Raw genomic sequence first — 14,999 nt, 5'->3', positions numbered from 1 at the left:
CATCACAACTATAAACACATCATATGTCATCTATACCTGTCACCGTGACGACCTGACAGCATAGAGAATCATAAACATCATCACAACTATAAACACATCCTGTCATCTATACCTGTCACCGTGACGACCTGACAGCATAGAGAATCATAAACATCATCACAACTATAAACACATCATGTCATCTATACCTGTCACCGTTACGACCTGACAGCATAGAGAATCATAAACATCATCACAACTATAAACCCATCCTGTCTTCTATACCTGTCACCGTGACGACCTGACAGCATAGAGAATCATAAACATCATCACAACTATAAACCCATCCTGTCTTCTATACCTGTCACCGTGACGACCTGACAGCATAGAGAATCATAAACATCATCACAACTATAAACACATCATGTCATCTATACCTGTCACCGTGACGACCCTGTCACCGTGACGACCTGACAGCATAGAGAATCATAAACATCATCACAACTATAAACACATCATGTCATCTATACCTGTCACCGTGACGACCTGACAGCATAGAGAATCATAAACATCACCACAACTATAAACACATCCTGTCATCTATACCTGTCACCGTGACGACCTGACAGCATAGAAAATCATAAACATCATCACAACTATAAACACATCATATGTCATCTATACCTGTCACCGTGACGACCTGACGGCATAGAGAATCATAAACATCATCACAACTATAAACACATCATGTCATCTATGCCTGTCACCGTGACGACCTGACAGCATAGAGAATCATAAACATCATCACAACTATAAACACATCATGTCATCTATACCTGTCACCGTGACGACCTGACAGCATAGAGAATCATAAACATCATCACAACTATAAACTCATCATATGTCATCTATACCTGTCACCATGACGACCTGACGGCATAGAGAATCATAAACATCACCACAACTATAAACACATCATATGTCATCTATACCTGTCACCATGACGACCTGACGGCATAGAGAATCATAAACATCATCACAACTATAAACCCATCCTGTCTTCTATACCTGTCACCGTGACGACCTGACAGCATAGAGAATCATAAACATCATCACAACTATAAACACATCATATGTCATCTATACCTGTCACCGTGACGACCTGACAGCATAGAGAATCATAAACATCATCACAACTATAAACACATCATGTCATCTATACCTGTCACCGTGACGACCTGACAGCATAGAGAATCATAAACATCATCACAACTATAAACACATCATATGTCATCTATACCTGTCACCGTGACGACCTGACAGCATAGAGAATCATAAACATCATCACAACTATAAACACATCCTGTCATCTATACCTGTCACCGTGACGACCTGACAGCATAGTGAATCATAAACATCACCACAACTATAAACCCATCCTGTCATCTATACCTGTCACCGTGACGACCTGACAGCATAGAGAATCATAAACATCATCACAACTATAAACACATCATATGTCATCTATACCTGTCACCGTGACGACCTGACGGCATAGAGAATCATAAACATCATCACAACTATAAACACATCATGTCATCTATACCTGTCACCGTGACGACCTGACAGCATAGAGAATCATAAACATCATCACAACTATAAACACATCATATGTCATCTATACCTGTCACCGTGACGACCTGACAGCATAGAGCATCATAAACATCATCACAACTATAAACACATCATGTCATCTATGCCTGTCACCGTGACGACCTGACAGCATAGACAATCATAAACATCATCACAACTATAAACACATCATATGTCATCTATACCTGTCACCGTGACGACCTGACAGCATAGAGAATCATAAACATCATCACAACTATAAACTCATCATATGTCATCTATACCTGTCACCATGACGACCTGACGGCATAGAGAATCATAAACATCATCACAACTATAAACACATCATATGTCATCTATACCTGTCACCGTGACGACCTGACGGCATAGAGAATCATAAACATCATCACAACTATAAACACATCATGTCATCTATACCTGTCACCGTGACGACCTGACAGCATAGAGAATCATAAACATCATCACAACTATAAACACATCATATGTCATCTATACCTGTCACCGTGACGACCTGACAGCATAGAGCATCATAAACATCATCACAACTATAAACACATCATGTCATCTATGCCTGTCACCGTGACGACCTGACAGCATAGAGAATCATAAACATCATCACAACTATAAACACATCATATGTCATCTATACCTGTCACCGTGACGACCTGACGGCATAGAGAATCATAAACATCATCACAACTATAAACACATCATGTCATCTATACCTGTCACCGTGACGACCTGACAGCATAGAGAATCATAAACATCATCACAACTATAAACACATCATATGTCATCTATACCTGTCACCGTGACGACCTGACAGCATAGAGCATCATAAACATCATCACAACTATAAACACATCATGTCATCTATGCCTGTCACCGTGACGACCTGACAGCATAGACAATCATAAACATCATCACAACTATAAACACATCATATGTCATCTATACCTGTCACCGTGACGACCTGACAGCATAGAGAATCATAAACATCATCACAACTATAAACACATCCTGTCATCTATACCTGTCACCGTGACGACCTGACAGCATAGAGAATCATAAACATCACCACAACTATAAACGTGCTCACAGAACAGGGCTCCGGGCAGCCGAGCGGAAATGGAGGAAAACTCGCCTCCCTGCGGACCTGGCATCCTTTCACTCCCTCCTCTCTACATTCTCCTCTTCTGTCTCTGCTGCTAAAGCCACTTTCTACCACTCTAAATTCCAAGCATCTGCCTCTAACCCTAGGAAGCTCTTTGCTACCTTCTCCTCCCTCCTGAATCCTCCTCCCCCTCCCCCCCCGTCCTCCCTCTCTGCAGATGACTTCGTCAACCATTTTGAAAAGAAGGTTGACGATATCCGATCCTCGTTTGCTAAGTCAAACGACATCGCTGGTCCTGCTCACACTGCCCTACCCTGTGCTTTGACCTCTTTCTCCCCTCTCTCTCCAGATGAAATCTCGCGTCTTGTGACGGCCGGCCGCCCAACAACCTGCCCACTTGACCCTATCCCCTCCTCTCTTCTCCAGACCATTTCCGGAGACCTTCTCCCCTTCCTCACCTCGCTCATCAACTCATCCTTGACCGCTGGCTACGTCCCTTCCGTCTTCAAGAGAGCGAGAGTTGCACCCCTTCTGAAAAAACCTACACTCGATCCCTCCGATGTCAACAACTACAGACCAGTATCCCTTCTTTCTTTTCTCTCCAAAACTCTTGAACGTGCCGTCCTTGGCCAGCTCTCCTGCTATCTCTCTCAGAATGACCTTCTTGATCCTAATCAGTCAGGTTTCAAGACTGGGCATTCAACTGAGACTGCTCTTCTCTGTGTCACGGAGGCTCTCCGCACTGCTAAAGCTAACTCTCTCTCCTCTGCTCTCATCCTTCTAGACCTTTCTGCTGCCTTTGATACTGTGAACCATCAGATCCTCCTCTCCACCCTCTCCGAGTTTGGCATCTCCGGCGCGGCCCACGCTTGGATTGCGTCCTACCTGACAGGTCGCTCCTACCAGGTGGCGTGGCGAGAATCTGTCTCCGCCACATGCGCTCTCACCACTGGTGTCCCCCAGGGCTCTGTTCTAGGCCCTCTCCTATTCTCGCTATACACCAAGTCACTTGGCTCTGTCATATCCTCACATGGTCTCTCCTATCATTGCTATGCAGACGACACACAATTAATCTTCTCCTTTCCCCCTTCTGATAACCAGGCGGCGAATCGCATCTCTGCATGTCTGTCAGACATATCAGTGTGGATGACGGATCACCAGCTCAAGCTGAACCTCGGCAAGACGGAGCTGCTCTTCCTCCCGGGGAAGAACTGCCCGTTCCATGATCTCGCCATCACGGTTGACAACTCCCTTGTCCCCTCCTCCCAGAGTGCTAAGAACCTTGGCGTGATCCTGGACAACACCCTGTCGTTCTCCACTAACATCAAGGCGGTGACCCAATCCTGTAGGTTCATGCTCTACAACATTCGCAGAGTACGACCCTGCCTCACGCAGGAAGCGGCGCAGGTCCTAATCCAGGCACTTGTCATCTCCCGTCTGGATTACTGCAACTCGCTGTTGGTTGGGCTCCCTGCCTGTGCCATTAAACCCCTACAACTCATCCAGAACGCCGCAGCCCGTCTGGTGTTCAACCTTCCCAAGTTCTCTCACGTCACCCCGCTCCTCCGCTCTCTCCACTGGCTTCCAGTTGAAGCTCGCATCCGCTACAAGACCATGGTGATTGCCTACGGAGCTGTGAAGGGAACGGCACCTCCATACCTTCAGGCTCTGATCAGGCCCTACACCCAAACAAGGGCACTGCGTTCATCCACCTCTGGCCTGCTGGCCCCCCTACCTCTGAGGAAGCACAGTTCCCGCTCAGCCCAGTCAAAACTGTTCGCTGCTCTGGCACCCCAATGGTGGAACATGCTCCCTCACGACGCCAGGACAGCGGAGTCAATCACCACCTTCCGGAGACACCTGAAACCCCACCTCTTTAAGGAATACCTAGGATAGGATAAAGTGATCCTTCTAACCCCCCCCCCCCCCCCCCCCTAAAAGATTTAGATGCACTATTGTAAAGTGGTTGTTCCACTGGATATCATAAGGTGAATGCACCAATTTGTAAGTCGCTCTGGTTAAGAGCGTCTGCTAAATGACTTAAATGTAAATGTAAATGTAAACCCATCCTGTTATCTATACCTGTCACCGTGACGACCTGACGGCATAGAGAATCATAAACATCATCACAACTATAAACACATCCTGTCATCTATACCTGTCACCGTGACGACCTGACAGCATAGAGAATCATAAACATCATCACAACTATAAACACATCCTGTCATCTATACCTGTCACCACATGAACTGTACTTCTGCTTGTTCCTTGTTTTGCTCATTTATAGACTTCCAGGTGATGATATATATATATATATGTGTAGTATGTTATTTCTATTTTCATTTTACTCTAGTAACTCTCAAAATGCCCAGGTTTTCCAGAAATTCCAGTTGGAGGATTCCCGAATTTCCTAATTACTACCTCCTGATTCCAAGAATCTTCCAACCATGATTTCTGGAAAACCTGGGAATTTGGGAAAGTTACATTCTTTTGTGATTGTTGGATTGGTTAATTGATTGATTGGTTGGTTGATTAATGGATTAGTTAGTTGGTTGGTTGATTAATTTATTCCTTAGTTGGTTGGTTGGTTGATTAATTGATTAGTTAGTTAGTTGGTTGGTTGATTAATGTATTTATTCGTTGGTTGATTGATTGATTAATTGAATAGTTAGTTGGTTGGTTGTTTAATTGATTTGTTGATTGGTTGATTAATTGATTAGTTAGTTGGTTGGTTGGTTGATTCATTGATTGATTAGTTGGTTGGTTGGTTGTTTGGTTGATTAATTGAATAGTTAGTTGGTTGGTTGATTAATTAATTGATTAGGTAGTTGGTTGGTTGATTTATTTATTGGTTGGTTGGTTGGTTGGTTGGCTGGTGAATTGATTAATTAGTTGGTTGTTGGTTGATTAATTGATTAGTTGGTTGGTTGAGTAATTGATTAGTTGGTTGGTTGAGTAATTGATTAGTTGGTTAGTTGATTAATTGATTAATTAGTTGGTTATTGATTGATTCATTGATTAATTGATTAGGTGGTTGGTTGTTGGTTGGTTTATTGATTAGGTGATTGGTTGAATGGTTTGTTGGTTGGTTTATTGATAAGGTGATTGGTTGAATGGTTTGTTGGTTGGTTTATTGATTAGCTGATTGGTTGAATGGTTTGTTGGTTGGTTTATTGATTAGGTGGTTGGTTGGTTGAATGGTTTGTTGGTTTGTTTATTGATTAGTTGGTTGTTGGTTGGTTTATTGATTAGGTGGTTGGTTGGTTGAATGGTTTGTTGGTTTGTTTATTGATTAGTTGGTTGTTGGTTGGTTTATTGATTAGGTGGTCGGTTGAATGGTTTGTTGGTTGGTTTATTGATTGGGTGATTAGTTGAATGGTTTGTTGGTTTGTTTATTGATTAGGTGATTGTTAGGTGATTTGTTGAATGGTTTGTTGGTTGGTTTATTGATTAGGTGGTTGGTTGAATGGTTGGTTGGTTGGTTTATTGTGCCACTCACCTTAATCCCTGCGGAGCGGCATTTCCCCACAGCGTCGGGGACGGCGGCGCGAGGAGGGTCGATCATGGACATGAGACCAACAAAACACAGCCCTTTTATAGGGAAGTTGACTTCCTCACAGTCAAAGGAGAAGCCCCGAGGGAACTGGGCCGGAGACAGGGGCAAGTGGCAGAACCCTGATGGAGAGAGAAACACAACAAACAGACAGGAACTCTTTTATTTTTGTAATTTTTGGGTGGAAGGAGATCAAGGTTCTGATGCTCTTTTGTATTTTATTGAGTGTTTATGATGGTACAGATGTAAGGAACAGATCAGGAGATGGGACGTGAAGAGGAAAGGCACAGATAATAGCCAGGTGGCATGTGTGGTCCAGATATAGCAAACATAGTGCCATTTGGGACTCAACCTGTGTGCTGTAGTGTACGTACCTAGAACTCTCTCTCCCAGCCCTCCCAGCTCCATGTAGGCACTCTGGAAAGCTTCGTTCCAGTTGGCGTCCATTGGAACCTCCTGGCCGTGGATCAAGATGGTGCTGCACCTGAGAGACGCACAATAGCGGTTATTATTCACCTGTTGCTGTCAAAGGGGCGGCAGCGTAGCCTAGTGGTTAGCGCGTTGGACTAGTAACCGAAAGGTTGCAAGTTTGAATCCCCGAGCTGACAAGGTACAAATCTGTCGTTCTGCCCCTGAACAAGGCAGTTAACCCACTGTTCCTAGGCTGTCATTGTAAATAAGAATTTGTTCTTAACTGACTTGCCTAGTTAAATAAAGGTGTAAAAAGAAATCTGTGAGATACAGTCCCTTCAGAAAGTATTCATTCCAGTTGACTTATTCCACATGTTGTTGTGTTACAGCTTGAATTCAAAATGGATTAAATTCATTTTTTTCTTTCCCATCTAAACACAATACCCCATAATGACAAAGTCAAAACATGTTTTTAGAAATGTTAGCACATTGTATGAAAATGAAATACAGAAAGATATAATTTACATAAATATTCAAACACCTGTGTCAAAATATGTTACAATCACCTTAGGCAGTGATTACAATCTAAGAGCTTTGCATGCCTGGATTGTACAATATTTGCGCATTACTATAAAAAAAAATATTCAGGTTCTGTCAAGTTGGTTGTTGATCATTGCTAGACAGCCATTTTAAAGTCTTGTCATAGATTTTCAAGCCGATTTAAGTCAAAACTGTAACTAAGCCACTCAGGAACATTCAATGTCATCTTGGTTAGCAACTACAATATATATTTGGCCATGTGTTTTAGGTTTTTGTCCTGCTGAAAGGTGAATTTTTTGTCCCAGGGCCTGTTGGAAAGCAGACTGAACCAGGTTTTCCTCTAGGATTTTGACTGTGCTTAGCTCCATTCCTTTTCTTTTTATCCTAAAAAACTCCCAATTCATTGTCGATGACAAGCACACCCATAACATGATGCAGCCACCACCATGCTTGACAATATGAAGAGTGGTACTCAGTGATGTGTTGGATTTGCCCCAAACATAATGCTTTGTATTCAGGACATAAAGTTAATTTCTTTGCCACATTTTTTGCAGTTTTACTTCAGTGCCTTATTGCAAACAGGATGCATGTTTTGGAATATGTTTTATTCTGTATAGGCTTCCTTCTCTGTTAGTTAGGTTAGTATTGTGGAGTAACTACAATGATGTGGATCTATCTTCCGTTTTCTCATATGACAGCCATTAAAGTCTGTAACTGTTTTAAAGACACAATTGGCCTCATGCTGACATCCCTGAGCGGTTTCCTTCCTCTTCTTCCTCCCTTGTCTTTGTAGTTGAATCTGTGTTTGAAATTCACTGCTCGACTGCGGGACCTTACAGATAATTGTATGTGTGGGGTACAGAGGTAGTCATTCAAAAATCATGTTAAACACTATTATTGCACACAGAGTGAGTCCACGCAATTTATTAAGCACATTTTTACTCCTGAACTTATTTAGGCTTGCCATAACAAAGGGGTTAAATACTTATTGACTCAAGATGTTTCAGCTTTTCATTTAGTATTCATTTGTAAACATTTCTAAAAGCATACATTGAACAAAAATGTAAACGTAACATGTAAAGTGTTGGTCCCATGCTTCATGAGCTGAAATAAAAGATCCCAGAAATGTTTGGTAAGCACAACAAGCTTATTTCTCTCAAATGTTGTGCACAAATGTGTTTACATCCGTGTTAGTGAGCAATTCTCCTTTTCCAAGATAATCTATCCACCTGACAGGTGTGGCATATCAGAAGCTAATTAAATAGCATGATCATTACACAGGTGCACCTTGTGCTGGGGGCAAAAAAAGGACAGTCTAAAATGTGCAGTTTTGTCACACAACACAATGCCACAGATATACACGTTTTTATGGAGCGTACAATTGGCAGATAATTGAATGTTCATTTTTCTACCATAAGCCGCCTCCAACATTATTTTAGAGAACTTGGCAGTACATCTAACCAGCCTCACAACCGCAAACCACATATAACCACATCAGCCCAGGACCTACACATCTGGCTTCTTAACATGTGGGATCATCTGAGACCAGCCACCCGGACAGCTGATAACACTGTGCATTTGCCAACTGAAGAATTTCTGTACAAACTGTCAGAAACCGTCTCAGGGAAGATCATCCACGTGGTCGTCGTTCTCACCAGGGTCTTGACCTGACTGCAATTCGGCGTTGTAACCGACTTCAGTGGGAAAAAACTCTCCTTTGATGGCAACTGGCACACTGGAGAAGTGTGCTATTCACGGACTATTCACAGTTTCAACTGTACCGGACAGATGGCAGACAGCATGTGCGTCGTGTAATTTGCTGATGTCAGCAATGTGAACAGGGTGCCTCATGGTGGCGGTGGGGTTATGGTCTGGGCAGGCATAAGCAACAGACAATGAACACAATACGACAGCGTGTTCCAGTTCCAACCAATATCCAGAAACTTCGCACAGCCATTGAAGAGGATTGGGACAACATTCCACAGGCCACAATCAACAGCCTGATCAAGTCAATGCGAAGGAGATGTGTCGCGCTGCATGAGACAAATGGTGGTCACACCAGATACTGACTGGGTTTCTGATCCACGCCCCTACCTGTTTTTTTAAGGTATCTGTGACCAACTGATTCATATCTAAATTCCCAGTCATGTGAAGTCCATAGATTTGGACCTAATGAATTCATTTAAATTGACTGATTTACTTATATGAATTGTTGCATGCTGCGTTTATATTTCTTTCGGTGTAATTCCATTATGAGGTATTGTGTGTAGACCAATGACACATAATCTTAATTTAATCCATTTTAAATTCAGGCCGTAACACAACAAAATGTGGAAAAAGTCAAGGGGTATGAATACTTTCTGAAGGCGCTGTATGATCTGCCATGCTGATCACTGTAAGGTTGTATTCAGCGCGCGTGACAAATAAAATATGTATCTACCATAGAGTTGGATAGAGGGCACTTCTATGTATCTTTGGCATAATGGTTTCTTTGACAGCATTCGCAGCACCATTGAGTACTATATCCAAATATCTCTATCCAACTCTTTGGTATCTACACATTGAGAGACACATTGGTTGGTCAGGTTTGATGTAAATAAATACCTGTCCAATATTCTTTCAGGTGCTCCCTTCATAACGAGTAGGTGGCCATTTTCATTGTCCTCTTGTTCATGAATGGATAGCTTTAAAAGGAGAGAGAGATGGTAGAAGATAAGAGTATATATTAGTGGGAAGTGGTTTTTACATTTTCAACTTTTTATCTTTGCTGTCATTACATATTTGGTGGTTCAAAGGACTTGGATAGTTCTGTAGGTGTTTTTTTACAACAAATAAATTCATTTTGGTTTCTGCAGTTGTTTCTTTGATGTATATGTTTGTGTAGTAAATGGTTGTAGGGGGTAATTATATACCTGGTACTTGTTGGTCGAGTTGAAGGGTATCTCTCCCACTTTGGCGTTTCTTTCTCTCATGGAGCGGACACACCCACAGGAGAGCTCAATACATTTCAACAGAGCAGATTCCGACGCATCGCCCGCAGTGTCCCTCTAAGAAACACACAGCATCAAACAGTCAGTAGGAGACAGTCTATTCACATTGTCAGAATGGGTTGCTGGCTGGGAAAATATTGTCAGTACTTTCAGTATGGAACTCTGCTGTTATTGTAGCAGTAATGAAGGGATTTTATTCGATTCAATGTCTGCTTCCCCAAAACGTTTTTTTTTTTAAAGCAGACGCTTTTATCCAGAGCAACTAACAGTAGTGAATGTATACATTTTCATATTTGTTTTACTGGTCCCTCGTGGGAAACGAACTCACAACCCTGGCGTTCCAAGCACAAATGCTCTACCAACTTTCATATTAAGTGCACTAAATAAGCACCATTTGGAATGCAGACAGTGGGTGTGGCTAAATTATATTTAGTCACATGGGTATAGGTTTAAAGTGGGCCTTCATAGAGTTGGATAGAGCACACCCTTGCTACAAAGCATGTTTTATGTGCCATCTAGCCAACTCTATGTGAACATTCCCTACCTTCAGAATGGGGAAGTTTTCCTGCCCAGCTTTGAACTCAGCACGGTTACAGAGTCCAGCAACACGGGACAGAGCATGCCATGTAGCCGAGCTCTTATCAAAGGTAGCACCTGAGAGAGAGAACACATGAGAAGCATTAGACTTTACAGAGGGAGGGTGTACTGTATCAATGTGACTGAGCTAGGGTTGCAAAATTCTGGTTACTTTCCCCAAATTCCCAGGTTTTCAAGAAATTCCCGGTTGAAGGATTCCCAGATTTCCTGTGTTTTTCATCCTGATTCTGGGAATCTTCCAACTGGGATTTCTGGAAAACCTGGTCATTTTGCAACCCTAGACTTAGAGGAATGATGCACTGTGTCAATGTGAATTAGCTCTATCAGTATCAGCATTCATATTATAATTCAGCTCATTTTTCAGAGCAGAGTAGTCCGCTAATTCAATGTGTCTGGTTGAGTGTAGAAAAGACAGATGATGTCTGTGGGTGGTCTCACCAGACTGGTCCTCCGTAGTGTCGGCCTCATGGATCATGTTGTCGAACCACATGTGGGCCACGGTCATGCGGTTCTGGGTCAGGGTGCCTGTCTTGTCGGAACAGATGGTGGATGTAGAACCCAGGGTCTCCACAGCCTCCAGATTCTTGACCAGGCAGTTCTTCTTGGCCATACGCTTGGCAGTGAGGGTGAGACATACCTGAGAGAGAGAGGGGGAGGGGGTGGGGGGGTTGGATGGATGGATGGATGGATGGATGGATGGAGAGAGAGAGAGAGAGAGAGAGAGAGAGAGAGAGAGATGGATGGATGGAGAGAGAGACAGAGAGAGGTGGATGGAGAGAGAGATGGATGAGAGAGAGAGAGAGATGGATGGAGAGATGTACAGAGAGAGAGAGAGAGATGGATGGAGAGATGATGAATGGAGAAAGATGGATGGATGGAGAAAGAGAGATGGATGGAGACATGGATTGATGGAGGGAGAAAGAGAGATGGATGGAGAGAGAGAGGGAGAGATGGATGGATGGAGAGATGTATGAAGAGAGAGAGATGGATGGAGAGAGAGATGATGGAGAGAGAGAGATGGTTGGATGGAGAAAGAGAGATGGATGGAGACATGGATGGATGGATGGAGAGAGAGGGAGAGATAGATGGATGGATGGAGAGATGTATGAAGAGAGAGAGAGATGGATGGAGAAGGGATGGATGAAGAGAGAGAGAGATGATGGAGAGACAGATGGATGGAGGGAGAGAGGTGGATGGATGAAGAGGGATGGAAAAAGAGAGAGAGAGAGAGAGAGAGAGAGAGAGAGAGAGAGAGAGAGAGAGAGAGATGGATGGATGGATGGATGGATGGATGGATGGATGGATGGATGGATGGATGGAGATGGATGGAGAGAGAGAGAGATGGATGATAGAGAGAGAGAGAGAGAGAGAGAGAGAGAGAGATGGATGGAGAGATGGATGATGGAGAGAGAGAGAGTTTGGGTTTGAATCTGGCCCACTGCTCTTAAGGGCTCCACACAGTCTATGCAATGGATCCTCAATGGATCCGACAGATCTTTGTTTGCGTAGTTCTGCACGTAGTTCTATGTACTTTTGTGCAGCTGAATTTTTTTGCAACGCGACACAAACGGAGCTCCATAGCGTAGATGGTGAGATCCCTCTCCACCTCTCTGTCCTATCCAATAAATAAAACATATGTAAGGAGAAGGACTTCCCCACTGCTTATTAAAAAAATGATTTGGCCCATATAACAGTCAGACTCACAGTGACGGTCGCTTTGACAGACTAGCATCCTGTCCAGGGGTGTACAGGAGATGGGCTCCTGCACTATGGGTCATTCTGGCTCGGACATACAAGGCTTAACTCACAGTGACTGTGGCCAGCAGGCCCTCGGGGACATTGGCGACGATGATGCCAATGAGGAAGATGACGGCCTCCAGCCAGGTATACCCCAGGATGATGGCCAGGATGAAAAAGCTGACCCCCAGGAATACAGCCACGGCCGTGATCAGTTGAATGAAGTGTTCAATCTCCATATTGATGGGAGTCTGGCCCGTCTCCAGCCCAGAGGCCAGGGTGGCAATACGACCCATCACTGTATGGTCTCCAGTCCCTACTACTACACCATGGGCTGTACCTGAGGGAGGGAGTGATGGGGGGGGTCAGGTCAGGTCTCCCTTGTAAAACATGTCTTCTGACTTCAATGGGACTTCCTATATAAATAAAGGTTAAATACAAAATAAATGAATAAAAAGACAGGAAAGGATTTGTCCTACTGACCCTCCACACAGTTGGTTGAGAAGAAGGCGATGTTTCGAGTCTCCAGGGGGTTCTCATGGGTGAACTCCGGTGTGCGTGTCTGAGGCTCTGATTCTCCAGTCAGAGAGGAGTTATCCACCTTCACACACAGACAGAAAAAAGTTATCAAGAAAGAGAGAAAGAGAGAAACTATATGATCCAGCCTTCTTGGACTCCCTCCCATCTCCTCCTCTCCTCTCCTTCCCTCTCCTCCTCCCCTCTAATCTCCTCTCTTCCCCTCCCTTCCACTCCCCTCCCCTCCCCTCTCCTTCCCCCTCCTCCTCCCCTCCCCTCCCCTCTAATCTCCTCTCTTCCCCTCCCTCCCTTCCACTCCCCTCCCCTCCCCTCTCCTTACCTTGCAGCCCGCGGCTGAGACGACTCGGAGGTCGGCAGGGATCCTGTCTCCCCCTTTGATCTCCACCAGGTCTCCCCTCACCACTAGCTCTGCATTGATTGTCATCTTCTCTCCTTCCCTGATCACTAGGGCTTGCTGCCAGGGATGGAGGGTTGGAGGGATGGAGTGAAGGAGGGATGGAGGGATGGAGGGATGGATAAGCGAGAGGAGGGATGAAAGAAAAAGACAAAGGGGAGGATGAAACAAGAGAATTAAACGTTTTTTGGCAAACATTCATTGGCAAATCCAAAGTTGGCTCAAATTATTAGCTGTGTTATGTTGGGTAAGCTTATTATGCTTATCAAGTCAGTGTAAGGCCCACTCGAGGCACTCAAAGGAAAGAAAATGGTCCTCTGAAGCTCAGTTAGTAGAGCTTGGTACTTATAACGCCAGCATAGAGGATTCAATTCCCAGGACCACCCATACATGAATTGTATGCACAAGCAACTGTAAGTCGCTTTGGATAAAAACGTCTGCTAAATGGCATATATTGTTATTATATTACAGAAAATTAGTCTAAATCTAAGACTATACAAGTGTTATAGCCTTTACGAACTGTTATAGCCTTTACGAACTGTCGGCGTCCCAAATTGCACCTTACACACTATATAGTGCATTACCTCTAACCAGCACCCTGGGACCTGGTCAAAAGTAGTGCACTATAGAGGAAATAGGGCCCTGGGCCCTGGTCAAAAGTAGTGCACTATAAAGGAAATAGGGTGCCATTTCGGAATCACACGTACACTGTGCAGTCTCAGCTCACCTGAGGAACCATGTTCTTGAAGGAGTCCATGATGCGGGAGCTCTTGGCCTCTTGGTAGTAGGAGAAACAGCCAGTTATGATGACCACAGCTGACAAGACCACACCCAGGTACAACTATTATGGGAAAGGGAGGGAGGGAAAGAGAGTGAGAGAGAGAGACAGAGAGAGAGAGAGAGAGAGCGACAGAGAGAGACAGAGAGAGAGACAGAGAGAGACAGAGAGAGAGAGAGAAACATTTAACTTGCTTTGGCAATGTAAACATGTTTCCCATGCCAATAAATCCCTTTGAATTTCATTTAATTGAAAGAGAGAGGGAAGAGAGAGAGAGACAATTAGAGAAAGAGAGAGAGAGTTAGACCCAACCAAATCATTTTTTATTTTTTTTTAATAATTACTTGACACATTGGAAAAAAATTACAAAAAAACAGAGCAAACTAGAATGCTATTTGGCCCTAAACAGAGGGTACACAGACCACTGTGACTGACCCAAACTTAAGGAAAGCTTTGACTATAGTACCGTACCAATCAAAAGTTTGGACACAGCTACTCATTCAAGGGTTTTTCTTTATTTTAGAATAATAGTGAAGACATCAAAACTATGACACATAAAACACATGGAATCATGTAGTAACCAAAAAAGTGTTAAACAAATCAATATATATATTTTTTTAGATTCTTCAAAGTAGCCACCCTTTGCCCTGATGACAGCTGGAACTAGAGAGAGACATATCTGCACTCTGGATTGTGGTAAGACGACATCAACAGGA

At 43.7% G+C, this 14,999-nt stretch overlaps 1 protein-coding gene across 1 annotated transcript in view; it reads right to left on the bottom strand.

Moving 5' to 3' along the window:
* Positions 1 to 14,999, bottom strand: part of atp1a2a (ATPase Na+/K+ transporting subunit alpha 2a) — a 36,593-nt gene that overhangs the window by 9,685 nt on the left and 11,909 nt on the right. The window contains exons 5-14 of the mRNA XM_014141076.3: positions 14,233 to 14,346; positions 13,431 to 13,565; positions 13,058 to 13,175; positions 12,646 to 12,914; positions 11,276 to 11,474; positions 10,785 to 10,894; positions 10,163 to 10,297; positions 9,855 to 9,934; positions 6,674 to 6,783; positions 6,246 to 6,421 (exon numbers count right to left, since the gene is read on the bottom strand). Coding sequence (XP_013996551.1) covers positions 6,246 to 6,421; positions 6,674 to 6,783; positions 9,855 to 9,934; positions 10,163 to 10,297; positions 10,785 to 10,894; positions 11,276 to 11,474; positions 12,646 to 12,914; positions 13,058 to 13,175; positions 13,431 to 13,565; positions 14,233 to 14,346 — 1,446 coding nt within the window. The remainder of the gene's footprint in view (positions 1 to 6,245; positions 6,422 to 6,673; positions 6,784 to 9,854; positions 9,935 to 10,162; positions 10,298 to 10,784; positions 10,895 to 11,275; positions 11,475 to 12,645; positions 12,915 to 13,057; positions 13,176 to 13,430; positions 13,566 to 14,232; positions 14,347 to 14,999) is intronic.

The sequence above is a fragment of the Salmo salar genome, chromosome 14, assembly GCF_965601325.2.
Source record: "Salmo salar chromosome 14, fSalSal1, whole genome shotgun sequence".
In the NCBI taxonomy this organism is placed as follows: domain Eukaryota; kingdom Metazoa; phylum Chordata; class Actinopteri; order Salmoniformes; family Salmonidae; genus Salmo; species Salmo salar.
The sequence above is the reverse complement of the archived record's forward strand: the minus strand, read 5'-3'. Positions and strand labels throughout refer to the sequence as shown.